The sequence below is a fragment of the Podarcis raffonei genome, chromosome 14 (assembly GCF_027172205.1).
Source record: "Podarcis raffonei isolate rPodRaf1 chromosome 14, rPodRaf1.pri, whole genome shotgun sequence".
NCBI classification, from domain to species: Eukaryota; Metazoa; Chordata; class Lepidosauria; order Squamata; family Lacertidae; genus Podarcis; species Podarcis raffonei.
The window spans coordinates 26604859-26630375 of NC_070615.1; the positions used below are offsets into that span (position 1 = coordinate 26604859).

General features: G+C 45.7%; 1 protein-coding gene across 1 annotated transcript; it reads left to right on the forward strand.

Moving 5' to 3' along the window:
* The first annotated feature begins 661 nt into the window (after positions 1–661).
* Positions 662–23541, forward strand: NOX5 (NADPH oxidase 5). The gene is made up of 17 exons (XM_053365316.1): positions 662–1543; positions 3974–4088; positions 4740–4890; positions 5622–5832; positions 11201–11435; positions 12913–13066; positions 14579–14754; positions 15089–15271; positions 16273–16405; positions 17730–17884; positions 18247–18414; positions 19048–19092; positions 19941–20065; positions 20773–20827; positions 20935–21034; positions 22505–22671; positions 23136–23541. The coding sequence occupies exons 2-17, from the start codon at positions 3978–3980 to the stop codon at positions 23265–23267; spliced, it is 2301 nt and encodes a 766-aa protein (XP_053221291.1). The 5' UTR covers positions 662–1543; positions 3974–3977; the 3' UTR covers positions 23268–23541.
* The last annotated feature ends 1976 nt before the right edge of the window (positions 23542–25517 follow it).

A 25517-nucleotide genomic window follows, 5' to 3' on the forward strand; every position in this document is an offset into this window, starting at 1 on the left:
ATACTCACTGTGGAGTGTGAGTTTATATTTAAGATAATTTAAGTCACCAGTTAAGGTTTAATGTGAAAGGTTATTCAAGGGACCAACTGAGTTAAGGCACAAGGTTATTACAGAAGCTGGTTTTCACCAGAGAAAGGAGTATATGTACTTCTTTTAAATGTCCTTTTCCCTCCCATGTCTAAAATAATGTTTTACAGTGCAATCCTGTGCATGTTTAATTGATTGCTTTTTAACATGTTTTTAAGCTGTTTCTATTCTAGTTGTAGGGACACGGGTGGAGCTGTGGGTTAAACCACAGAGCCTAGGACTTGCCGATCAGAAGGTTGGCGGTTCGAATCCCCGCAACGGGGTGAGCTCCTGTTGCTCGGTCCCTGCTCGGTCCCTGCTCCTGCCATCCTGCCAACCTAGCAGTTCAAAAGCACATCAAAGTCCAAGTAGATAAATAGGTACCACTCCAGCGGGAAGGTAAGAAGCGGCTTAGTCATGCTGGCCACATGACCCGGAAGCTGTATGCCGGTTCCCTCGGCCAATAAAGCGAGATGAGCGCCGCAACCCCAGAGTCGGTCACGACTGGACCTAATGGTCAGGGGTCCCTTTACCTTTACCTTTATTCTAGTTGTAAGCCACCTTGAGTCCCAACAGGATCAGACAAGTTCCATGTAGTCCAGCACCCTGATCTAGCAGTGACCAGATACGCCAGGAAGCTCACAAGTGTTTTTGCTGGTAATGACCATTTCTTGTTGCTTGCCCCTTGTGTTTGGAAGTGAGGTATTTTTCCTCTATAGATGTAGGTTCCATTTTTTAGCTTTACTATCCAAGAGTCATTGATAGATCCAGTCTCTGTGGATTGGCCTCATAGTTTCGTTTCGTTTCTAAATAATGTTGCTAGTGGTCATTGCTACATCTTTCAGCAAAAATCCCTGTAAGAACTGTGCGTTATATGAAGATGGTAGACAAGAGTGGAAGGATATGAAAACTAACAAAATGTAGCGCAAAGGCAATAAAATTCCAGAAGAATGAAATATTCCTGGCAGTAATGGAAGAGCTATATGATCCCTCTCCCCCCCAAAAAAGTCTATGATCATGTGGAATTCTGATTGTTTAAATTCTTTCTCCTTTGTTACTCCAATGAATAGTGGAAACAAATAGATTTAAATAGGTTACAGTTTGTCCTACTTACAAAAGGTTTCATGGACAAGAAGAGGCTAGTCATTATGCTTTTGTTTCTGCATACAGCTAGTCATCAACACCTGTTTCTGGGTTGTTGCCTAAATTAGAGCAGCCTTCTCTGTCTTGTTCAGAGTGCAGTCTGACTTGACTGTTCATCAGCAAAGAAGATACTAAATGTTGCATCTTAACAAATGGCATTTTCAGTATCCAAGTATGTTTTAAAATACTTTTTGTACCATAGGATCTCCTATGGTACACTAGGTTGCATCTTTTTTTATACTGAGTTAGAAAGTGCAAGAGATTCTGTAAACTGCTGGGAGGGGAAAGAAGTCTGAGGAGCTAGACAAAGAAGTCTCTGGGACAGACATTGCAGGTAACACACAGCTTTTTTTTGTCTACCCCTGAAGTGTGTGGCTTGACTAGTTTGCATGTGTCTTCTGGAGTTACTCGTTTTTATGGTCTCTTTATGCTCTCTGCTTTGATGTATATCATCACCATTTCTAGATAAATCTGAGGCAAGGATGTGTGTGCTGATGAATGAATTGTCCTTCCTCTGGGCAAGGAGGTTAAATTAAATGACCCTTTGGTCCCTACCCGTCCTGTGATTTGGGTGAGGTACATCATGAAAATCTCATTTCATGATGTTTAAGGATGGTGGTTATTTTTGCCAAGGGAACTGGATCATTACTTGGCCATGAGTGTTAACAGTCATGCTCAGCTGAAAGAGAACAAGCTTATTTGAGACTTAAGTCAATGATACTGCATTAAATGGCATTCATGGTAACAGTCCTCCCCTGATTAATGTGATTTCCTTCAAATTGCAATCTGACAAAAAGAGAGCAGCTAAGGGTGAATGTGTGCACACATTTCTGCAGTGTTTTTCAGTGTGCACAGAGCTATAATTCTTGTCGCCACAGCAATCTTCCAAGGTAGGTTACATTGAGGCCCAGACTGACTACTCAGTGCATTTCATGACAGTAAACCTGCTTCTCTCATGCCACAACAAATCAACACTTGCCATATTATACCACTGGTGGCTCCTAATCTGGTTAAGTAAAATACACATATACATATACAATTTCTCCTTCAAGCTGGGCTTTACCTTCCAAAACAGGCAGCTTAGCTCTCTCACACATTATAGCATCTTTTCTGCATCAAAAAGAGAAAAATACAAGTAGCTTCCTTGCTGTTACCTGGTTTTGACATTCCCATAGCAACCCACCTCCAACTTTGGTGTCACAAGCTCACCCATCATCTGTTGCTATACAAGCAGGATTCTGTTCAAAGATGAGTAAAAAGGCTGTGACATGAATGGGACATATTTTCCTGTGTGTTTCTGACAGCTAGAAAATAAAGGCACAGCATGACTCAGGTTGTGTGGACATGATCCAATCTTGCAAAGGTTAGGTACTTTAATTAATGTAAAGAAAAGACAGGTGTCATCACAATCAGCTGCATTTTAAATATAATGCAGCAATAAATAGCCAATCTCAAGCTGAGGATAATGCAGAAGAAAAATTCGTCATGCGATACTTGATACTTAAACAAACAGGCAGAGGTTTAACCAAATTGGTTGGCTCAAATCTATGCAATAGGTAATAATACAGCTGATTCTCTTAGCTATCACAGTGCCACGCAAGAAGATTGTGTGTTTGTTTAGTCGCTCACAGATAAGGCACCAAATAGTGTGATGATTTGGCACTAGCGTCACTGTCACTGAAAGTAACAAAGGGTTCAGATCTGTAAGGGAAGACTTGTGAAGTTCACCAAATGTGACATCCACTTTTGAGTCCATGGGGCTTTAAGCACTCATGTGAGCAACTTGAACTGAGCCAAGGAACTGGTGCAGCTTTTTTGGAACAGAAATTACATGAGTTCTAAATGGAATTCATTGGTGGGTGCATTTTGGCTCAGTTGAAGTTTCTGAGTCACCTTCAAGGGCAGCCCCACGTAGAGCACATCCCAATAATTCAGTCTGTAACTTACCAGAGCATGAAGTACCATGGCCAAGTAATTGCTGTCCAAAAGGGGACATAGATGGCAAACCAGGCAGAGCTGGAAATAAGCCACCAAGGCCACCTGAGCCACCAGTGACAATGTTGCATCCAGGAATATCACCAACCTACTGGCCTGCTCCTTCCTAGAGAGTGCAGCCCATAGGACAATTCCCATGGCACTAAGCAATAGCCCCTCATAACAGCTTTCTGGAAAAAACTGCCTTGAAATTAGGAGCAGAACCACTGCAATACAGTGCCCCCAATCTGCACATCCCAGAGCCACTCCAGAAAGATACCGTGGTCAGTGTATCAAAAGGTGTGAAGAGGCCAATGAGAACAAGCAGGATCCTGCTCTCCCCACCTCTCTTGATGAAAGTCATCAACCTGGTAAAAGGAGACGCAATTTTCTCAGTCTCTTGAAATAGGTATGACTTCCAGGAAAGCACTCCAGGTACAAATGAAGGGCCATAATTCCCCTCAAAGCAGATTTCAGAGTATGTTTAGTTTACTATTCTGTTTTTACCAGTGTGTGGATGCCATTCATATTTTCTGCCTACTATACTTTCTGGCAATAAAACCTTGAGATCTTTGATGTCACTAGGGTGCAATATCTATGTAATTGCTCACAAAACACTGAATGACTGTCCCCTTTAACTAACATGTTCCGCCATACCTGAGATGGTTCCTTCACATTATGAAAACTATCTTTTACAATGCAAAGTTCAGATCAGAAATCTTAACCATCAGCCCAAAGTTGACTGCATATAAAAAAAAATTAAAGGTCCTGCTGGTTTCCAATTTCTTAGCACCATGAACTTAGATGATGACACAAAGTGGCTCGAGTGGGTAGCCAAACAGTTTGAAAGTATCGCCGGGGAAGATAAAGAGATCGACCTGGAAGAATTCAAAGCTGCTCTCAAGGTGAAGGAGGCAAGTTTTGTCAAATGGGGTAGGAAACCCAATTGGGCTGAGGATTGTGACAATGCAACGATGTTTTTGCTTAGAACGGCCCCTGTGTGAGGAAATATTATGAAGATATTTGGCTTCACCCCTTCTTTGGGAGGGAATTTGTGCATACTGTATAGATTTGTGCATGCGTACCAGGAGATGCTTAATTGGGAATGGTGGGCAGAAGAAGGGTGGCTGATGGAGACCAGGAGGTCATGGGCAGAGAAGGAGGGTGCTGAAGAGCAAAATCAGCAGTACAGGTAAAGAATGGCAGAGAATGAAGGGTAGGCAGAAAACCTCTTTGCAGGGCGGGGGGAGAATGCTGGCATCAGTAGGGACTGAATAAGTAAGGGAATGTTGAAGATTGGGGGATTTGGGGCTAGGTCAGAGTGGGGGGCCCGTTTTTCAGAACCTATTTTTAATAACCAGCCAGATCTCCCTTTATCTGAAAGTCCCCAGTTCACAAATATTTCAAGTACTCAATTGCTTCTATTGCCATAATATTGAAGAAAGGTCTAAATAAAGACTAGTGAGAAATTGGAGGATGGGTGTGTCTGATTTCCACTCGTGGATTAACCCCCGCCCCCCAGTTGACTTTGCAAACATTTTCACCCTCTCCTATAGTCCTTTTTCGCTGAGCGTTTCTTTGCTTTGTTTGACTTGGATGGAAGCGGCACCATCAGTTTGGACGAGCTGCTGGAGGCCTTGAAGCTGCTGGTACATGGAAGTGAAACAGACAAACTCCGGTTCCTCTTCCAAGTTTATGATGTGGACGGTAAAATTCCAAAACAGCACCCTTGTTCACTTGCATTTTGTCAAAACAAGATCATTGTTCTGCTCAGCATTGGCACTTTAGGGCAGTAACTACCAATGCTTCTGGCTTGGTCCATTCACATGGAATGGTAAATGACTACAGCAATGTTTTCTTATCAGATCAGTAATGTTTTTGTAACAGACATAAATGTAGCTTTTATTTTGGTGCAGAACTTTATTTCTGTTTTAGTGCCAGCATAACTTGATTGCATCTCACTGTATCCTGAAATAAGTCTTCAGAAATTGTATCAAATCGTGGGCTATGAAATATGTTGGAGCATTTACAAGGCTAGCCCAGCATGTCCAAATCCATTGTGTTGGTTGTTTCTTCAGTGCATAAAATAATGGTTATGGAAATGTCCTCAGGTTTTTTTTAGTGGCAAGAATATTCTACTTAGAAGTTATTTCATATTTGTGTGTGTGAGTGTGTCGTTGTTGGGCTTGCCTTTGTCACTACTGCCCATTCACACCACTGCTTCTCCTTGCGCACCTGAAAACAACAGGTGAACAGGCAGCAACAGGAAGGAAAGGGAAGGAAGAAAAACGAGAATACCCCATGCCTTTCTGGGCCTCAGACAAGCTCTGCATGGGCCTGTGTTGCGGTAATCCAACCTAGAGGCTCCAACTGCCTTAAATCTTGCCTGTTGCAGATTAATTTATTTGATGGCGACTGGAGATCCTCTTCCACTATAGGCAGTGGGTCCATTGAACCCGAAGAATTGCGCACGGTCTTGGAGTCATGCCTGAAGGAGAGTTCAATATCTTTGCCAGAGAAGAAGTTAGATGACCTCACGTTAGCCCTTTTTGAGTCGGCTGACTCTGACAACAGTGGGTCCATCACCTTTGAGGAGCTCAGGGAGGAACTGGAGCGCTTCCCAGAGGTCATGGAGAACTTAACCATAAGGTATTTCCTCTTCCACCTCCTAATCCAACTTTTCTCAACCCACCTAATGCCCTCCAGATGTTTTGGACAATTCCCACCACTCCCAGCATCATACAGTCATGCTGGCTGGGGTCCCTGGGAGTTGTGGCATTAAAACAGCTGGAGAGCACCAGGTTGGGGAAGACTGTCCTAACCCTCTCTGTATCCTGTAACCCCAAATTACCCCCTGAAAATGCTGCTTCACTGTCCTCCAGCAGCAGTAAGGCGGCACCGGGGCTCCCTCATCCTCAGTTCCGTCTTACAATTCTTTCTGCCACTTACAGGAGGATCCATCCCATCAAACCAACACTTTCTTATTTTTTATTTTTTAAAATTTACATCCCGCCTAATTTTCAAAAGAAACTCGAGGACGGTAACAAATCCAGCCAACACAGTGATATTGACATATATAAGAATCCCTGTTAAAACACCCAGCATGGAATTAAAACAGTAACACAAAACACCATAACTACTGTAACAAGTACCAAAACAGCCATTGCAAACAAACATCAAAGAGAAACAAGAGAAAGAGAAAAATGTTATCTGAAGGCCTTCTTAAAACAGGAACTTTTTTTTTTACCAGCTGCCTAAAATTATGCTGGGGCAGGGCGTGACATGCCTCTCTTTTCTTAATTTCTCTAGTTTTAGAAAGTTGTGCACCCATCAGACCAAGAGCTTGGGCCAAAGAGCCTGGGAAATACCAGCAGCAGAAACAGAAGCAGAAGCAGAAGCAGAAAGAAGGTGGTGGTGTCAGGTTTCAGTTGCCATCTCTGCAGGCTGGGTGGCTGGGCTCATGAGAGTTGTAGCTGCAAGTAGCTGGAGGGCACCATGTTGGGGAAGGCTGCTTTGAACCATTGACTCAGCCTAGACAGGCCATTTTCATTGCCAGCCTAAGAAATATTTTCCCCTTTGACACCTTGAAATGTTCTTGCCAGCAGCACCTGGGGTTTAGAAATAATTACCCACCCCTGCTTGCTTCCTAGGCGAAGAAACTCGCTCTGGGAGCCTCTTTGAAGGAAAGTTGCACCCTTTTCCCTCAGCCGCAGCTGCCTACATTCTCTTGGGGATGAGCTGCATTCCCCTGCTATGTTTCAGCTCCGCGTAATTGGAACTCTTGAGCCTGCTGCCGCTGCTGTCGGCTGTCATTGCGGCGGAAATCTGCTGCGGCTTGCAACACTGGGGCAGAGAGGACTTCAGTTTCCTTAGCAGATGAAAAGCAGTCAAAGCATCTTGTGGCACCCTAAAGATTAACGCATTTATTCCCGCAGAAGCTTTCATGGATGAGAGCCTGTTTCGTCAGATGTGCTTGGCTGTGGCTTCTGCCCAGTGAAAGATGCCGCGATAAATCGGTTCCCATCTTTTAAAGGTGCCCCAAGTCTCTCTCTCTGATTTGGTTGCAGGAAAAAAACTAGAGCAGCTGTCCCTCTGGAATTCACAAAGGATCAGTGGTTGGAAGGAGAAAACTCCCTTTGGAAAAAGAGAAGGGCTGTATCTTTGTCTCTAGCTGCTTCCATGTTGGAGCCCTCTAGCGCTGCTGGGGTGTTGCTTTTCTGCAATTAACCAGAACCAAAATTAAAACTTAGTATAGAGCCATATTATCTAGCAGTAACCTTTCCTGTGGCCAAGACGGGTCCTTTGCTTACTCATAAGCAAGTCCCATGGATTTTCAGCATCACGATTTGAGTGTTTTGTCCTTGCAGGTTCAGCCTGTTTTGTTGTTGGCTCCTGAGAGAGAGCCAGAGGGAAATTAGCAATGAATCGCCTCTCTGAGCTATAGCCTCCGTGTCAGTTTCTTTTTCCAAAGTAGTGTCATGTCTATCCGTGAGCTGGTGCCAGATGTGGAGTCATCGGAAGACAAACCAGACACCCCACAGGTCAATGACCTTGAGGAGCAGGCAGCTTCCCCTATAGGGGTCCTCTGGTTGATACCTGCTGGAGCTGTAAGAGGAGAATGGCGGCACCAAAAGCTCCAGTTCCAAGCCAAAGTGCAATGGCATAGCATGCATCTATGGGCCCAGTGTGGGTAAGGAATCCTCTTGTAAGGCACCCCTGAAACTCATTCAGTACCAGAAGTAGCTGCCAGGGTGATGTCTAGGATGCCAAAGTATGTAAGGTCATCCTCTTGAGCCTTCCAGTTGCTGGAAGCAACACAAGTCTCTGGCTCCTTGCTCCTGAGTCTAGTTCCTTCTCTTTATACCATGCCTAAACTCCCTGTCATGCTAAATGTTAGACTGCTGCCTGACCTGGCCCCTGGATCATATTTTGGACCTAAACTGCTTGACCTTGGTTTGTCCAGACCGCAATACACCTGCAATCCTGCTTAAGGCGACTGGGACCCAACCCCAGCTGGGCTGCACTGGAACATGGCAGTCCTGTGGCTATAGAGACCAACATGGGAGAGACATGTTTTGTTGCAACTGGGGCAGATGAAGGCATCCGGTTGTGCTGCTGCAGAGGCACCGTGGCATTTCTTCTCTCTGTGCTCCTCCCAGCAGTCATTCCTCCTCTGCTCACTGCTGAGGATGCATGATCTGTCTCCAGGCACTGCAGTTGTCCACAAAGGATACCCACAAGGCAGCGTTGATGTTGCCAGCTTTCATGTCACATTTGCAGACGTCTTTGTAACACAGAGTTGGTCTGCCAGTGGACCTGGTGCCTGAAGCCAGCTCCCTGTAGAGCATGTTCTACCATCTTCCGTTCTGTGGATGGCAAATGACAAAATAGCAGTGAACGTCAGGGTTAAAGAAACAGGAATGTGTGGAAGCTGGTGAGCCAACCGATCACACACGTGGAAAAGCTGAATCTGAAATATCTGCCTGAAATACAATAAAGCCTACATCTGGAAGCGAATAATGTCAGTTCCAGAGAGGAGCCAAGGCAGAACCAACCTTTACCTATTGCTTTATTTGAGAATTCCACAGGGCTTAGACAAAGTCCAGTGGACTTTTCTTTGCGTTGAGCATGTGGCAAGGACTAAGTCATGCCAAATCTGGGGTCTGCTGTCCAGTTCGGTGCTTTACTTGTCAAGCGATCCTTGGGCATCACACAATGGCTTCTCTAGTCTAAAAGAGGCACGACAGGCTGCAGCAAGAGGGTCTATCGAGCAGATCCTGCATCTTCTGAAATTTCCATATGTGATAGCAGTCCTCTGGTACTCAAGTGAACCAGCAGGTGGCTCTGTGTGATCACTGAGGCTAGAAGCACATGCTGTTCACAGAAGCCAGACCCCCGAGCTATCATGCTCCAGTATCTGAATACATATTGCCTCACCCAAGGCAGAAACATCCACCCACTGGCCATTCTTCAAGTCAGCCCACATATTCTTGTTTCCAGTAAGCCACAGTTCAGCTGCACTGTGTAACAAAGCTTTCAGAACAGCAGCCGCAGACAACTCGTGCGAGTGAGCCAAGCCACATGCTATGTGGGAAAGTACATTTCCCTCTGTGCTTTTCCAGTTCACCTGCCAATCTGCCCCTGGGAGAAAATACAGTGGTACCTCGGGTTAAGAACTTAATGCATTCTGGAGGTCCGTTCTTAACCTGAAACTGTTCTTAGCCTGAGGTACCACTTTAGCTAATGGGGCCTCCCGCTGCCGCCAAGCCACCGCCGCGCGATTTCTGTTCTCATCCTGAAGCAAAGTTCTTAAGCCGAAGTACTATTTCTGGGTTAGCGGAGTCTGTAACCTGAAGCGTATGTAACCTGAAGCGTCTGTAACCCGAGGTACCACTGTATTTTCTAACCCCCAAAGGGCAATCAGTCATCCTGGGAGGTTGAAGAAAACAGCTCAATAACAGTGGTTGTGTCACACCATACATTGAAAGCACATGGCTTTCCCCAAAGAATTCTGGGAACTGTAGTTTGTTAAGGATGCTGGGAAGTGTAGCTTCTGAGGGGGTAAACTACAGTTCTTGAAATTCCTGGGGTGGAGGGAGTCATGTGCTTGTAAACAGAGGGGAGAATGTTCTCAGATGTCCCTTCTAAAGAGCCTGTGGGAAAGCAAAACATTGTGGTAGAAGGAGGATTATGTGAACATTAATTTTGCCCACCCAATATCAGGTCTATTTCTTGGTATATTTAGGAACCTAGAAGAGCCTGTTGGATCAGGCCAGGGGTCCGTCTGGTCCAGCATCCTGATTCTCACAGTGATCAACCAGATGCCCGTGGGAAACCTGCAAGCAGGATCTGAGCGCAAGAGCCCTCTCTCCGCCTGTGGTTTCCAGTCCTGCCCTCTGTCCCATCCTTTATCCCACCAGCCCCAGTAGGCAGCAGCTGCCGCTGTATAATAATATACAGTATACTGCTGATGAGCTCAGGGTTATGCGAGCTATGTAGCCCAAACAGGTCTACTGAGAACCCCAAGGTTTGTAGACACTGAAAAATATTTACAAAGAAAACCTAAGAGGCCCCCTCCCAAAAAGAAAGAAAGAAAGAAAACTCAGTTCAATTAAGGTTTCACTTGTGGTTTATAGAGTCCTGAGAGCTCTATTTGCAATCATGGGTTGAAAGCAAGGCTGGCGTTCCAGTGAGCGATTAAAAGAGCAACTGTTTGCAGTATGATATGTGCATCGGGGAGAGATGCTCTCCTGAAACTTTTGTGAACTGCTGAGTATTGCTCAGCTGGAAGGTGTACGCTTCATTATGGCCTGTTGAATTTCCCAGCTTTCAAATTCCAAAAATAACTTGGGAACTCAAAAGATGTTTTGCTTAAATCAATATAATTTAGTTCTGCTTGGTAAGTAAGATGTGTGAAAAATTGCACAGAAGCCTTTTAAAAAAAAGATTGCCAAGTACTTGCAGATATGTTATATATTAGTAGTAGTAGTAGTAGTAGTAGTATTCAATAGTATTATATTATTAAGGATTACCTGACATTTTCAGAAGGCAGGTTTAAGATTATTTAGTTTTCAGAAAGCAGTTTATGTGCTTATTCATCAGATGTAGACTTACCAAGCTGCATGTTGTCCAGTCACATCAATAATAGCAGATTTGTATTCCTCATACCCCAAACAATATTTTTAAGACTGCTCGCTGAAGAAATTTGCAAAAATTAAGTTTCACCCCCTAAAACCAGGGAGAGGGCCTTCTTGGTAGTGGCTATCAGATGTTAAGGAAATAAACAACTACCTGACTTTTGGAAAACATCTGAAGGCAGTCCTGTTTAGGAAGGTTTTTAATGTTTAATGTATTTATTGTGTTTTTAATATTCTATTGGGAGCCACCCAGAGTGGCTGGGGAAACCCAACCAGATGGGCAGGGTATTAATCATCATCATCATCATCATCATCATCATTATTTTATATGACACGCTTCATGGTCTCTTATCTCTGGGTCTCTCCCTCCCCTCTCGCAGTGCTGCAAGCTGGTTAAAGCCCCCCACTGCTCTCAGGAAGAGTCACGCGCCACGCTACCTGCGCCCAGCCTATTGGCATAACAACAGGAGCAAGCTTCTCTTCCTGGGCAGCTACCTGTGCGTGAACATCATCCTCTTCACCTTTGCAGCCTTGAAGCATGTTGACTCTGGCCCCTGGATCATGTTGGCCAAAGGTTGCGGTCAGTGCCTGAACTTCAACTGTGCATTTATAGTGGTGAGTAATGCAATGTATTCATTATGTAGTGAATGTGTTAAGCATACAGAAGTGGCCGTGGTGGGTCAGAGCAGAGGTCCGGCGAAAAGACAGAGCAAGAACAAGTTAATTCTCTCTGTTTGTATTCTATGCTGCTCCTCTAAGGCTAATTAAAAACCCACAACCTCCAATAAGTAAGTCAGGTGGTGAGTATCAGCAAGATCTGAGCCACAGTAGGGCTACTGAGAAACAGGAAGGCAATATTGGCCATGCTTGGGGGAAGGGGAACCTCAAGGTTTACAAAAGTACAAGAAGTCTTTAAAATATTTTTTTAACCCATTGAGGACTGAAGATACTCAATAAGTTGAGTGTTAGTTGGAAAAACAAAAACAAAAGAAGAAAAGGTTGGGGGATGCAATGGAGTGTCTTGGAGAAGGGCATGGGTGGCTCATCACCATGATACTCCATTCCATACCACCACCACCAGAACTGTGGAAAGGAGCACTTTGTTGCAGGCCCCGTTATTGATTTCTGTCTTCAAATCTCGCCTCTTGCTGCTTAGGTGTGCTATGAATGTTTGAAATAAATAGATTTGCCTACCCAGCATTCTGTGTCTGACAATGCCCAATTCACAAGCATCCTTGGCAACTATCCTTGATTTTGTCCGGGCTCTGGAAGATGCTCATAGCCAAGAAGTGGAACACAAGCTTTGCATGCATAGATTCAATTCCCTGGCACCTCTAAATGGCTGGGAAAGCACATGGGCTTTTTTTTTTCAGCCGGAACTCACCAGAATTGAGTTTCGTCACCTCTTTGGTGCGTTGCATCACCTCTGCGATTAGGGACGCGGATGGCGCTGTGGGTTAACCACAGAGCCTAGGGCTTGCCGATCAGAAGGTTGGCGGTTCGAATCCCTGCAATGGGGTGAGCTCCCATTGCTCGGTCCCTGCTCCTGCCAACCTAGCAGTTCAAAAGCACGTCAAAGTGCAAGTAGATAAATAGGTACCACTGCTGCGGGAAGGTAAACCACTTTGTGTTGCGCGATGGAGGCTGTGTGCGGGGGTGGCGCAGCAATTGCTGTGGCATAGGGTGGCAGTAGTGTGGTGGGTGCCCCCCTAAAAGAAGCTCAACAAGTTCTGTCACCTCTTTTTCTAGAAAAAAAGCCCTGCAAGCAGTATCCCTGATGCTGCAAAGAGCCACAACTAGTCAGGCTATACAGCTAGAACAGGCTTCCTCAACCTTGGCCCTCCAGATATTTCAAGACTACAATTCCCATCATCTCTGACCACTGGTCCTGCTAGCTAGGGATCATGGGAGCTGTAAGCCAAAAACATCTAGAGGGCCGAAGTTGAGGAAGCCTCAGCTAGAAGGACTAAACTTTTGGCTCAGTATAAAGCCATTTCATATGCTTGTGGAGCACTGTCCTTTTAGAAGCATGCCTGGTGCAAACATGTGGCTCTTCAGTTAACTTCTACAGCTATTTTCTCACCCCTTGAAGGTGCTGATGTTGCGCCGATGTTTGACCTGGTTACGGGCTACCTGGGTAGCCAGACTTCTACCTCTAGACCAGAATGTCATTCTGCACCAGCTAATGGGCTATGCAGTGGCGGTTCTAACAGCGGTTCACACAGGGGCCCATGTGGCCAACTTTGGTAAGTGACAGTTTTCTAATTATTTATTTTAAATATTTTTATACAGCCTTTCAATCCTACCATGCCTCCTTTGAAGTAACAGGTAGGCCGGGGTGGGGGGTGGCTCTGTGAACTTTCCACCTCCACCCTAAAGACATAAGGAGAACAATGATTTTAGCCACGCATGGGCTGCTCTCCTGTGTTTTCCCTGTGGTGCTTGCAACTTTTTTTAGGCTGCAGGAAAATTGACTTTTTTAAAGAGTCCAATAGCACAATCTCCACAGGTGTAAATGACTTAGCACTAATCTCCCCCCGCCTTTTTTTAAAAAAAGAAGTGGTTTTTACATGTGCAGCGACGCCTATTGCCATGCATATCCACATAGGCACACTTGAACTACTGCCTTTGCCCATGGTGTTATTTTATCAGCATGTTGCTTTTTCCCCCTTTCCTTTATCAGGATTTTAATTTGCGCTAAAACACCTATTTTTAAAAACTGAAATATTCACACGCAATAGTGCGTAAATCAGAAATGTGTGGGGTTTTTTTGCATACATTAATGTATCATTGTGTGTTATTTCTAAAGGCTGTCTGATCTGGCATTTCTGGATGGTACCATTTTATCATCTCGTTCGCCCACTCCAATCCTCCAAGTTGCTCTAAAACTCTTTGAAACATCTGTTTAAAGTTTTTGAAAGCAACTTTGCCATAGTAGTTAAATAAAAATGTGCTTTAGCGCATACTTGGACAGTTGTTTAAAATCAAATTGTTTAAAGGTCTAAAAGATGCATGCTCTGGTCCTTCTCCAACACCTTGCTCCTTACTCACATGCTTTGATGTGGACAGAACGGATCAGGATGTTCACATACAAAAAGTGCTATCTGCTTGAAGAAAGTGTGTGCACTCCCTACATTCCCTGCCTACACAAACAGACATACTGTCTGCTCCAACATGCCAGGGGCTTATGGGAGTTGTAGTCCAACTCTCATCTGGATGATACAAGGTTGTCTTAGAGCTTCATGGTTCATATCATCCTCATCCTCATCCTCATATAATAATAATTTATTATTTATACCCCGCCCATCTGGCTGGGCTTCCCCAGCCACTCTGGGCGGCTTCCAACAAAATATACAGTAATGCACCAAACATTAAAACATTAAAAGCTTCCCTAAACAGGGCTGCCTTCAGATGTCTTCTAAAAGTCTGTGGTTGTTGTTCTCTTTGACATCTGGTGGGAGGGCATTCCACAGGGCAGGTGCCACTACCGAGAAGGCCCTCTGCCTGGTTCCCTGTAACGTGGCTTCTCGCAGTGAGGGAACCACCAGAAGGCCCTCGGCACCGGACCTCAGTGTCTGGGTAGAATGATGGGGGTGGAGACGCTCCTTCAGATATACTGGACCGAGGCCGTTTAGGGCTTTAAAAGTCAGCACCAACACTGAATTGTGCTCGGAAATGTACAGAATGCCGTTATTGCGGTGCTAGTCCACTACACCACTTGAATTCTCTTAGTGGAGGTCTTTCTCTCTCCCCTGTAGTGAGAATGTCTCAGATCAAAGGCACTTATCAGCTTTGGGAATATCTCTTCACCACCCGGCCTGGAATTGGCTGGATTTATGGAACTGCCTCCCTCACAGGCCTCATGCTGCAGCTCCTCATCACCCTTATGCTGGTGTGCTCTAGTACTTTCGTCCGCAAGGGTGGCCATTTTGAGGTGATGTGCTTGACTTCCTCCTCCTTCCTGTTGCTTACGTCATTTGCCTTGCGAGTCACGTAACTCCCAAGTGTCAGTGATCTCTTTTGAGCTTTGCTTATTTTAAATTATCGATGAGCTCTTCATTCCATTTTAACTTCGGGCTCATCCACATTTCCACTTGTCCAGTGGAAACTTCAATCCACAGGGAAAAAACGATTGACATTTGAACTGATTCAGCGGGTTTTCCCGGGGAAAGTGGTGGGACAAGCAGAAGTGTAGACAAGCCCTTAATCATTCAAAACACCTCCTTGCTCTCTTGAATAAGTAAGGTGCCCCTCTTTGTCACCAGCAGGTCTTCTACTGGACTCACCTTTCTTACATCTTCATTTGGGCTTTGCTAATTGTCCACGGTCCTAACTTTTGGAAGTGGTTTGTGGTGCCTGGATTTCTTTTCCTCTTAGAGAAGATCTTTGGTGTTGCCATGTCACACGTTGGAGGACTGTACATAGTGGAAATCAACCTCTTGCCCTCAAAGGTTTGCTTCCCAAACAATGATGAATTAAAAGGGGAAATGTGTGAAAATACCTAATTTTCTGAACAGAGTAGAAGTGGAAGTGAGGTGGCTTGAGCATCTGATTTGATTTCCCCGAGCTTACAAAGCATTCTGATTTGTTGCAGGGAGGTTATAGGATGTTGTGTCAATCCCAGAGTTTTCCGTGCATTTTTAACATCAATTTCCTTACCCCAGAAATTCATAGCACCCTAGAATTGCAGAGTTGGAATGGCCTCCAAGGGTCATCTAGTCCAACCCTCTGCAAAGCAGGAATCCCTGACAGGTGGCCACCCATTGTTTAAAATCCTCAAATGAAGGAGAGTTCACCACCTTCCAAGGTAGTACATTTCACTGTCAAACAGCTATTACCGTCAGAAAGTTATTTCTAAGGTTTAATCAGAATCTCATTTATGGTCAGGTTGTACCTTGTAGAGCAGGAGAAAACAAGGTTGCTCCACCTTTCATGTGAATGCCTGTTCAGATATTTGAAGAGGGAACTCATATCACCTCTCATCCTTCTCTTCTCCAGGCTAAACATACCTAACTTCCTCAATTGTTCCTCATAATAACAATCATTCTGAAGAGAATTATTTTAAAATGGATTTGCTGTGCAAGAGACCAAATCTACTGTAAAGGCTGTATGCGTACCATACATTTAAAGCACATGACTTCTCCCAGAGAATCCTAGCAATTCTAGTTTACTCCTCACAGAGCTACAATTCCCAGCACCCTTTACAAACTACAGCTCCCAGGGTTCTTTGAGGGGGAGTCATGCACTTGGAATGCATAGAACATGCGCAGCCTCATTGTGCAACCTGAATTTGCTGGCATGCGACAGAATCCCAACCCGCTAAATAGTGACCATCTAGAAGTCTCCTTTGAGCTGGGCATTGTGCTTCCAGGTCAATAGGCAAACAAGATGTTCCCTTAGTGACAGCATTTCCCCTCTTCACATGTGCCCTGCCTTTCTCTTTTGGATCCAGGTGACTCATCTGGTGATCAAGAGACCTCCGTTTTTCCACTACAAACCCGGTGACTACGTGTACCTGAATATCCCAGTCATAGCCAAGTATGAATGGCATCCATTCACCATCAGCAGTGCTCCAGAGCAACCAGGTAGATCCCAAGCCAGCCGGAAAGCAGCCTGGGCTGGGGCTTAAAGGCAAGGGCATCAAACAGCCCACACCAACCTGGTGCCCTGCAGGTGTCGTGGGAACGGTTGTACGCAGGTCCTGCATGCAAGTTTCCCATTGAGGCACCTGGTTGGCCACTGTGAGGACAAAGCATTGGACTAGATGGATCCACCGGCTTGATCCAGCAGCCAGGCTATTCTTCTGTTCTTCTTCTTATTATTATTTAATGAATTTATATGCTGCCCTATACCCAGGGGTCTCAGGGCAGTTCACAAAATAAAATCAAGATATAAAACCACACAATACCTAATAAAAATTAAAACAGCAACCTAGTACCCCATCCACACAAAAAAACCCCACATTTTTAAAGGGCATAGAATGTAAATTGGATCAACCAAGTGCCTGGTTGAAAAGGAACGTTTTTGTTGGACCCTAAAGGTGTACAATGAAGGTGCCAGGCGAACTTCCCTGGAGGGAGCATTCCACAGATGGGGAGCCACTGCAGAGAAGGCCTGTTCTTGTGTTGCCACCCTCCGGACCTCTCGAGAAGGCAGCACATGAAGGAGGGCCTCAGAAGATGATCTTAGGGTCTGGGTCGGTTCACATGGAAAGAGGTGGACCTTGAGGAATTGCGGTCCTGAGCCATTTAAGGCTTTATAGGTTAAAACCAGCACTTATGCCAAGTCCTCCTATCAGTCCCAACCAGCACTGCCAGAAGCTATAGTCGAAAACATCTGGAGGGTATCAGATTTGCGAAGGATGGCGTAAAGGGTGTAAAAACCTTGATATGTAATCCATCTGGTCCCACTGTCTGTCATGCCAGGAAGAAAGAGTCCCATGCTATTGTCCCAGAGCAGCAACTCAGGGGTGTACAGATCTACTGAAGCAACCCACATCAATGCTGCGATAGATTTCTCTCTGCAGAAATATTGATAAAGTCACTTCTCTCCCTAATCCCCTTCTTGTGCCCCAGGCTTGATATTCCCATTGGTTTGTACGTGTTATGAAATTAACGTTGGTCCTGTTCCTACTCTTTTCAAAATCAAGTATTCCAAAAGGCTTGCAGACTCAGGACGTTTCAGGTATAATCCCTTTCCTGGTTTCTCCAGCCCACCCAAACCTTGACACCTCATCCTTGAGGCTGCTCTAAGTAAGTGGTGAGTTCCTGCCTCTTAATTTGGGAAAGGTGGCCTTGATCCACTTCTTGCTATGAGGTGGGTTACCTCCTGGCTCTTGGCTCAGTTTAACGAGGACGGCTAAGGATGCTTGTGTTCCTCACTGGGTAACCTTCTGCTTTCTCTCCAAAGGGACCATCTGGCTGCATATACGGTCCCTGGGACAGTGGACCAACAGGCTATATGAATACTTCTGGAATCAACAGGAGTGTCATGACCACAGGTCCAAATGGCTGGACAGAAAGGCAAAGGCAAAGAAGAAGAATAGGTCCCAGAAATGGGTGCAGGTTTGCGATTAAAACAACAACTCAGTAACCATGATTGTGGGGTCTTCAGTGGCATTTAAAAAATCTTAATGGGTTGATTCTAAGTTAAATTCTTTGGCATTGCACTGGATGCATACAGTACTGGGGGGTTATGGGGTGGGGGCAGAGGCAAAGCTGAGGCTTTGGGCATGCTTGGACATTCATTACATAGATAAATTATTTCCGTATGGAGCAAGGTCTTTTGTGGGGAGGGGGGTTACAATTTGTGTAGGCAAAATACTGAGCACAGTCCATCACTGACTCACCCAGCCCTTGTCAACTTGTGGACAGCAACACAGAGCTGAAGCAAGGCCAAGAGGGCTCACCATGAACTTTTGTTCCAGAAATGTCTCTTTGGCTCCTCTGACCTGGACCAGCCTGTGGCCAGCAGTTCTGATGAGATGGTTGAGATCTTATCTTACATGCCCATCAGGCATCCCAGCTGGGAGACTGCGAGTGTCGGAGCAGCCAGCCAGTGCAAGGAGGGGAACACACAACCCAGAAGAGGAAAGGTCTGGCTTCTCCTGGCAAATATGTGTACATTCCATCCTTGATAGATCTGCCCCTCACCCCCACAGAAAGGCATACTTCAGAACTTGTTATATGGCAAGGAATCCAGAGGCTGTGCGGAAGAGTTTAGTTTCCTTCATGAGTGAGGCTACAGGAGGCTTAGGTGCTTCCTTGAATCTTGACAAATGTGCAAGGAGAACAGAGTAGAAGCAAACAGACTCCTAAGACAGACACGACAATTTTCACCAGTTCCCCTGTGCTTCCAGGCCAGCATCATATAGCACTAAACTCACAGCTCTATTCCTCTGTTTCTGAATGAAAAAAGTTCAACTTCTTTCATCTCTCCTTACAGAGTGCTGGTTTCAGACTTACAGGTAAATTGGCCTCTTAAGGAAACTTGCAGAGTCATTAGGGAACACTGTGAACTGGCAGGGTATATTGGTGTGCTTTTTCTGTCATATATATATATATATATATATATATATATATATATATATATATTAAAAAAGAGATAGGGAAAAATGAGAAAGCAAAAGAAACAATAATTTACAGTGCCATCCCCACCCCTAAATAGGGCTCTTTTTTCTAATGGGACATGGTGGACCTTTTGCTAACAAGAACATATTTGTTAACAGATTCCTGGCAGGCTTAGTGAGAATCAGAGACTCTGTAACATCAAGGTAAGACCTGCTGCTGCTCTATGAAATGCCTTGAGCACCCACAAGCAGGCCAGGTTCTATACAGAGTTTAGAAGCATCCCTTCCCCAGAGACATTGCGGGAGGGTGCAGGAGGGAGTAACCAGGTATCAGGAGAAAGCTCAGGTTGTATCAAGTAGCTGAGTACAGAAGTCAAATTTTGTAAGGTTTAATAAAGGGGCAGGCAGGCACTTGAAGAAAAAAGAGGTGGGAATGTGCCCTGGGCAGAGACAGAAGCATATTAGCACCTCCAACACCACAGTTTGTCTTAGCGTGTGTCAGGTGATGCTAAGCTAAAATGTAGGAGTGGGCTTTGGGACAACGTTTCCCCTTTTTAAAAGATGTCCCCTCACTTTTGATGCAGTTTAAATCTCTCTCTCAGAGCGAGAGGAAAGCAAAAGCTTTGCTTGCCCTCCATTCTGTCACGTAGCCAAATCTAAATAGGCTATATCTGGTGCTGCGGTGACATCATGTTCGTTACACAATCCCTGATGGGCTGGGATCATGCAGAGAAGAAGCCCTTCCAAGAGAAAAGTTGGCAGCAAGACAGCAACCAACAGGAAAAGTGATGGCCACAAAGAAGTGTCCCAGAAGGGAGGGACAGTAGCAGCTAGTGGCAATGGCAGGGGTAGCGAATCCCTAAGCAAGCCAGGCCCCAAATGCAGGCCAGGGTTCTGAACTCCCACGGTTGTGAATTCTTCCTTATCACTAAGAAGATTATTCACTGAAAGCTCAGTTAACTCCTCTGTGGTCCCGAAGGATAAATCGTAACATAACAAGCCAGATTTACCACGAACAGGATCAAATCAGTGTCGTGCCGTTACTTCCGTAGTGCTACATCGATGGTCCTTATGGGACTCCCACTCGAAGGATCTTCACATCAGAGCATGCTGTTCTGATAGGAGCAGGAATTGGGATTACACCCTTTGCCTCCATTTTGCAAAGCATCATGTTCAGGTTGGTCTGCTGCAGATTAGAATCAATTCTTTGTCAAAGTTGCAGAACCTGCATTCCCCCCCCCCCCTTTCCAAAACTAGTTGTAGAATGTGCAATCTTTTATTTGATCAACATCTTCTGCAAAGGTGAGGAAACCTTTTCAGTCTGAGAGCTGTATTCTCGCATGGGTACCTCCTGAGGGTCAGGGCAAAAGCGGGTGTGTCTGTACCTTTGTGCAGCAAACTAAATTCCAGCCACAAAAAAGCCAGAGGTCAGCACAGATGATGCATCTCTACAGTCTTCATCCAGGTAAGCAAGAAGGATTATTGCAGGTCAAGGACGCATTCCAGCCTTCCCTAAACATTCAGGAAGTGTAGCTCTGGGGAGGAAGTGTGGCTTACTGAGAATCTTTATGGATAAATAGAAAGATCTGCCTTTGGTTCTTGGAGGTCTACATCACACCCCAAACCCTCTCCCAGCCGGAGGTTTCCCACCCCTGGTCTACTGCCAGAAAGGCAGTATGATTCGAAACCTTGTCTACTTCTTGTAAACCAATACACGCAACTTTTAAAAATGGTTGCAACTTTTTAAAAATCGCCATTGAACTTTCCAAGTAATAAGCAACAGCCATTCCTGGTTGTATTTGTTAATGCCAGCTGCTAAGAAAGGCTGGCGATTCTCTGCTCACCTCAAAAGATACCCTATAATTTTTCTTTCTTTCTTTCTAGACACCGTATGCGAAAGCAAACCTCTTCTAGCCAGGAAAACATGAAACTCCTGAAGGTGAGGTGGCGTCCTCAGCTGTGGCTTGGACGTTTGTGCAGAAAAGCATTTTTTGCTACAAAAACAATGAACAGCAGTAGCAGTGAGTAAAACCTTCTTGTCTTTAGGTTGACTTTATCTGGATCAACAGAGACCAAAAATCATTTGAATGGTTTGTAAGCCTGCTGACCCAGCTGGAAATCAATCAGGCTGAAGAAGACCCTAGCAGTAGGTGACCAATTTTTGTCCTTGTCTTTCTTTAACCGTGACCCAAACTGAACACCATCCTCAAGAGGATGAACCAGAATGATGCCCCCTGAGGCTTCCAAACTTAAACTGTGGGTTGGATATATTTTGATGGGAAAACTGGACTTAATTCACACATGAACCATCCTAACCCCCCCCCAGCATCCTTTATCTCTCCCTCCCCCCCCCTCTCTCTCTCTCACACACACACACACAAAAACACACACACACCTTCTCTTAGTGGGGTACCAGAAAACCTGAACTGGCTCAAAGCACAGAATTTCTCCAGGCTTTTCCTTGTTGAAATTAATTTTAAAAAAACACACATGCAAAATACCATGTTTCAGTTGACCTCTCAATATGATTTCAAAGAAATGTGTGATGGATCATTGAGGGGTGGGGGCTGGGCAAGGTATGCCCACTGCCTGCCACCACCAATGCTCCTGGCAGCCATGCCACCAGCATGTTCAGCATGCATGAGAAGGTGGCACTCTGTATGTGTACCAACGAACCAGCACAGAATTTCTCCACATGCGGTAAGATCCTGGGCCAACCAGAGTGGTGCATCTAGTTATCTCCTGCTTGGACTACTGCAATGCGCTCTACGTGGGGCTACCTTTGAAGGTGAACCAGAAACAACAGTTAATCTGGAACGTGGCAGCTAGACTGGTGACTGGGAGCGGCCGCCGAGACCATATAACACCGCTCTTGAAAGACCTACATTGGCTCCCAGTACATTTCCAAGCACAATTCAAAGTGTTGGTGCTGACCTTTAAAGCCCTAAAGGGCCTCAGTCCAGTATACCTGAAGGAGCGTCTCCACCCTCATCATTCAGCCCAGACACTGAGGTCCAGCTCTGAGCGCCTTCTGGCAGTTCCCTCACTGCAAGAAGTGAGGTTACAGGGAACTTGGCGGAGGGCCTTCTCAGCAGTGGTGCCTCCCCTGTGGAACACCCTCCCACCAGATGTCAAGGAAATAAACAACTACCTGACTTTTAGAAGACATCTGAAGGCAGCCCTGTTTAGGGAAGTTTTTAATGTTTGATGTTTTATCGTGTTTTAAATATTCTGTTGGGAGCTGCGCAGAGTGGCTGGGGAAACCTAGCTAGATGGGCGGGGTGGTTGTTGTTGTTATTATATATACGTTGCCCTGCCCGTGTAGAGCCACATCTCATGAGGGCCAAAAATGGGAAGGGGCTATAGCTCAGTAGAAGAGCCCCTGCTTTGTAGTCCCTGGTGGCATCTCCAAGTAGGGCTGGGAGAGGTTTCCTGAAGCCCTGGAGAGCCACTGCTGCCAGTCAGTGTAGAGAGTTCTGAGCTATATGGACCCAAGGTTCTCAGTCTGTATAAAGCAGTTTCCTGTGTTCCTATGCAGCTGGTGGGTTGAGGTAAGGGTCACAAACTCCTGGACCCCCCGCTTCAGATATCTTTCCATGTTCCTTCTGATATGCAGACTGCTTCTTGGAGATGCACTTGTACATGACCTCTGCGCTTGGCAAGAATGACATGAAGGCTATCGGCCTGCAGATGGCGTTAGATCTCCTAGCCAAAAAGGAGAAGAAAGACTCCATCACGGGCCTCAAGACAAGAACCCAGCCGGGGCGCCCAGATTGGAACAAGGTAGACTTCACAAAGCTACTTTTAACATAATTTACAACACCTCCTCCCCCCCCCAAAAAAAACCCTGGTGCCCCATGTACGTATTTAAGCTGCAGCTCCCACCAGTCCCTGACACCAAAACAGCTGAATGGCGCAAGGCTGGGAAGACTGATTCCCAAGCATCCTTGTGGCTGTGGTGTGAGCTGCTTTTTAAGAACAGATTCTAAGTCAGTATTTCAGCCTGCTCAGTGGGTTCCCTTCGGCCAGGCAGCCTCAGCCTAACTGACCCCACAGAATTGTTGTGAAAATAAAATGGAGGCGGGCGGAACCTTTGGAGGAAGGGCAGAATAAAAATGCATTTTTTTATTAAAAAAAATGCATTTGAGATGTATCGGGGGAGCCCAAGGCGAGGCCAGCACCTTCTTCTGAAGCTTGAAAAGAGAGTTGTTAGATTTCTGTCTTGTATCTCTTCCCGGTACCCCCAGCTCTTTCAGAAACTAGCGAAAGAAAACAAAGGGAAGGTCCATGTCTTCTTCTGCGGCTCTCCAGCTCTTGCCAAGGTCATCAAAGCTCATTGCGAACAGTTCAACTTCCAGTTCTTCAAGGAGCACTTTTGAGCAGCACCCCTGGGCCATCCTGGACTGCGATGTTAAGGCTGCAAGTTATGCGTGAGTTAAGTAGGCAATTTGATTTGTGGAAGAAAACATTTGTGGAATAGTTCACCAAGACCCCCAGCCATTTTCAAGTGGTCCTTAGAAATGTTTTTCATAACTGTTGTCCTAGGGATACTTTGTGAATCAACCCTTCCTCTGTGTTTGAATGGGCCAAACTACACATTGTGGTTAATCATGTAATTTGCCATTGAATAAAAAGACATTTCTTTCCGAAATAGCCAGCGTGAAAGGCAGTTGTCTGGATTGGGAGGGAGGTCAGCATGGGGAGGGGAGGGGGCTTGAACACTTTGTTCCCTGCTGTGGTCCCAATCTGGATCCCTCCACACACACACACCCCTGGGTTCTGGCCCTTTCTCTTCTCTCTTGCAACTGTATGCAAGAAGGAGGAGAAGGGAACGTCTCCTGCACAGTCACCATTGCAATGGGAAAGGACAGTGGGGAAAGCTCAGCTGAGCAGGCTCCTTTGGGGCAGAAGAACATGTTCGGTTCAGGGTGAGGAACAGCAGTTGGACTGGCTTGGGATGCTTTTGCCAGCTGCCTAGCACAACCTGCCCCAGAATTCCTTGCAATGCCACAGAAGACACTCCCAGCTCACACATGCATGAGTGGCTCATTTGAGCGGGCGCACCCTCCCCCAATATTGCCACTCTAAGGCCCTGCTCTCCGTGTCTCAAAATCTGCTTTATGATGCCTGCAGGGCCAACATCAAGCACATTTTACCCATTTCTTGAGCAGATTTTGAGAAGCCCCTGCCCCCTGCTTTCCTGGAATAGGCTGCATTTCCACCACCATCAAAGAATAGTTGAGAAGAGATCCATCAACTTGGTACCACGTGCCCCATATTTCCTATCCTTTTCTGGGAGAGAAAATATCCCCCTTCCTTCTTCCAGGAAGCGCTCCTCCAAGGGGCAGGCGATGATTCCAGCTGCTACCTGCTATCCCAGGCAGGCTTGGACTGGCAAAAGGAATGAAGAAATGCCAGAGGAGGAGGAGAGGAGGAGGAGGGCAGTGTCTGTTTGTTGAGGCCTGGAAAGCAGGAGCTGCCTAGGGGCAAGCCAGGACAACCTTTCTTCTTCCTCCTCCTCCTCTACCAGTGTTTGACAGACATAGCTGCCCTCATTTTAAGTTAATAAACAAGAGATTCTTGCTCAGTGAGTGTAACCCTTGTAATAAACAAAAATCTGCCCTTATTCCCTTATGGGGGACACAAGAGCCCTCATAGAGTCCTTTGTAGGTTCTCCATCGGTTGGAGAAAATAACAGAGGCCAGCCAGAGAATATTGAGAAGCAAAGCAGCTCGTAAGCCTGATCTTTATTGAACTGTTGCAACAGGGTGCCCCCTTCACCCGCAGGAGAAAGGAGGACCCAGAACAAAGGTGTGCCTGCCCTTATATAGACATTTTAAATTGCCTGCCCTGGAGTCCAAGACCACCCCCAGATGCATCATACCTACATCACAGAAAGGGCAGTCTACAACAGAAATCTGAGTGTGTTGTTTACCTCCTGTCTGGCACGTTACCTGTTAATGGTCACTTGATTGGATACCCTGGGGAGCCTGGCCAGTCTTTTGTAATGACAAATACTTAGTTCCTGAGCCAGGTCACAGGCTCACCCTATTCATACACAGACATACCCTTAAGACAAGATTTGTGAATGAAAAGACAATGGGGAGGCTTTTCCATTTCCTTCGACCTTGCAGAGAAATATTTGAGGTCAGTTTGGGAGTCAAAATGGTTTCAGGGCTGTTTTCCTGTGCTGTTTCAGACATGTGGTTTATATATTTATGTACTTGTTTGCTTGGTACGTTTATGAACATTTATTATATAAGATCTAAAAAAATTTTTATTTCATCCTGAAGCCACTGTCTCGTGTGGGCTTGGCTGGCAATGGTGCCCCCACCACCCAAGCTGCTTTCTGGGCAAATTAGCTCCACATTTCCCCACCACCACCACCCAAAGACAATTTCATGTTTCCAGCTTATCTGCTTCTATTTGCCCAGCCCTGGCATCACATACTGGGTAAGACACTGGGAGGCAAATCAGGAAAGTGCCTGGTTCAAGTCTTTCCTTAGCTGTGACAGCACCAAGTGGCCTGGGCCAAACCACCACTTTCACCTGGCAGCCTAGGCCTTCCTTTCTGTAATACAGGGAAAATAGAGATGGATAGCAAGTGATGGCAGCAAGGTACTGGATGT

Coding starts and splice junctions, on each gene's coding strand:
- NOX5 (XM_053365316.1), top strand. CDS start 3,978: ATGAACTTAGATGATGACACAAAGTGGCTCGAGTGGGTAGCCAAACAG. Junction 11,436..12,912: donor TCAACTGTGCATTTATAGTG/GTGAGTAATGCA, acceptor CACCCCTTGAAG/GTGCTGATGTTGCGCCGATG. Junction 21,035..22,504: donor GGCTGAAGAAGACCCTAGCA/GTAGGTGACCAA, acceptor TCTGATATGCAG/ACTGCTTCTTGGAGATGCAC.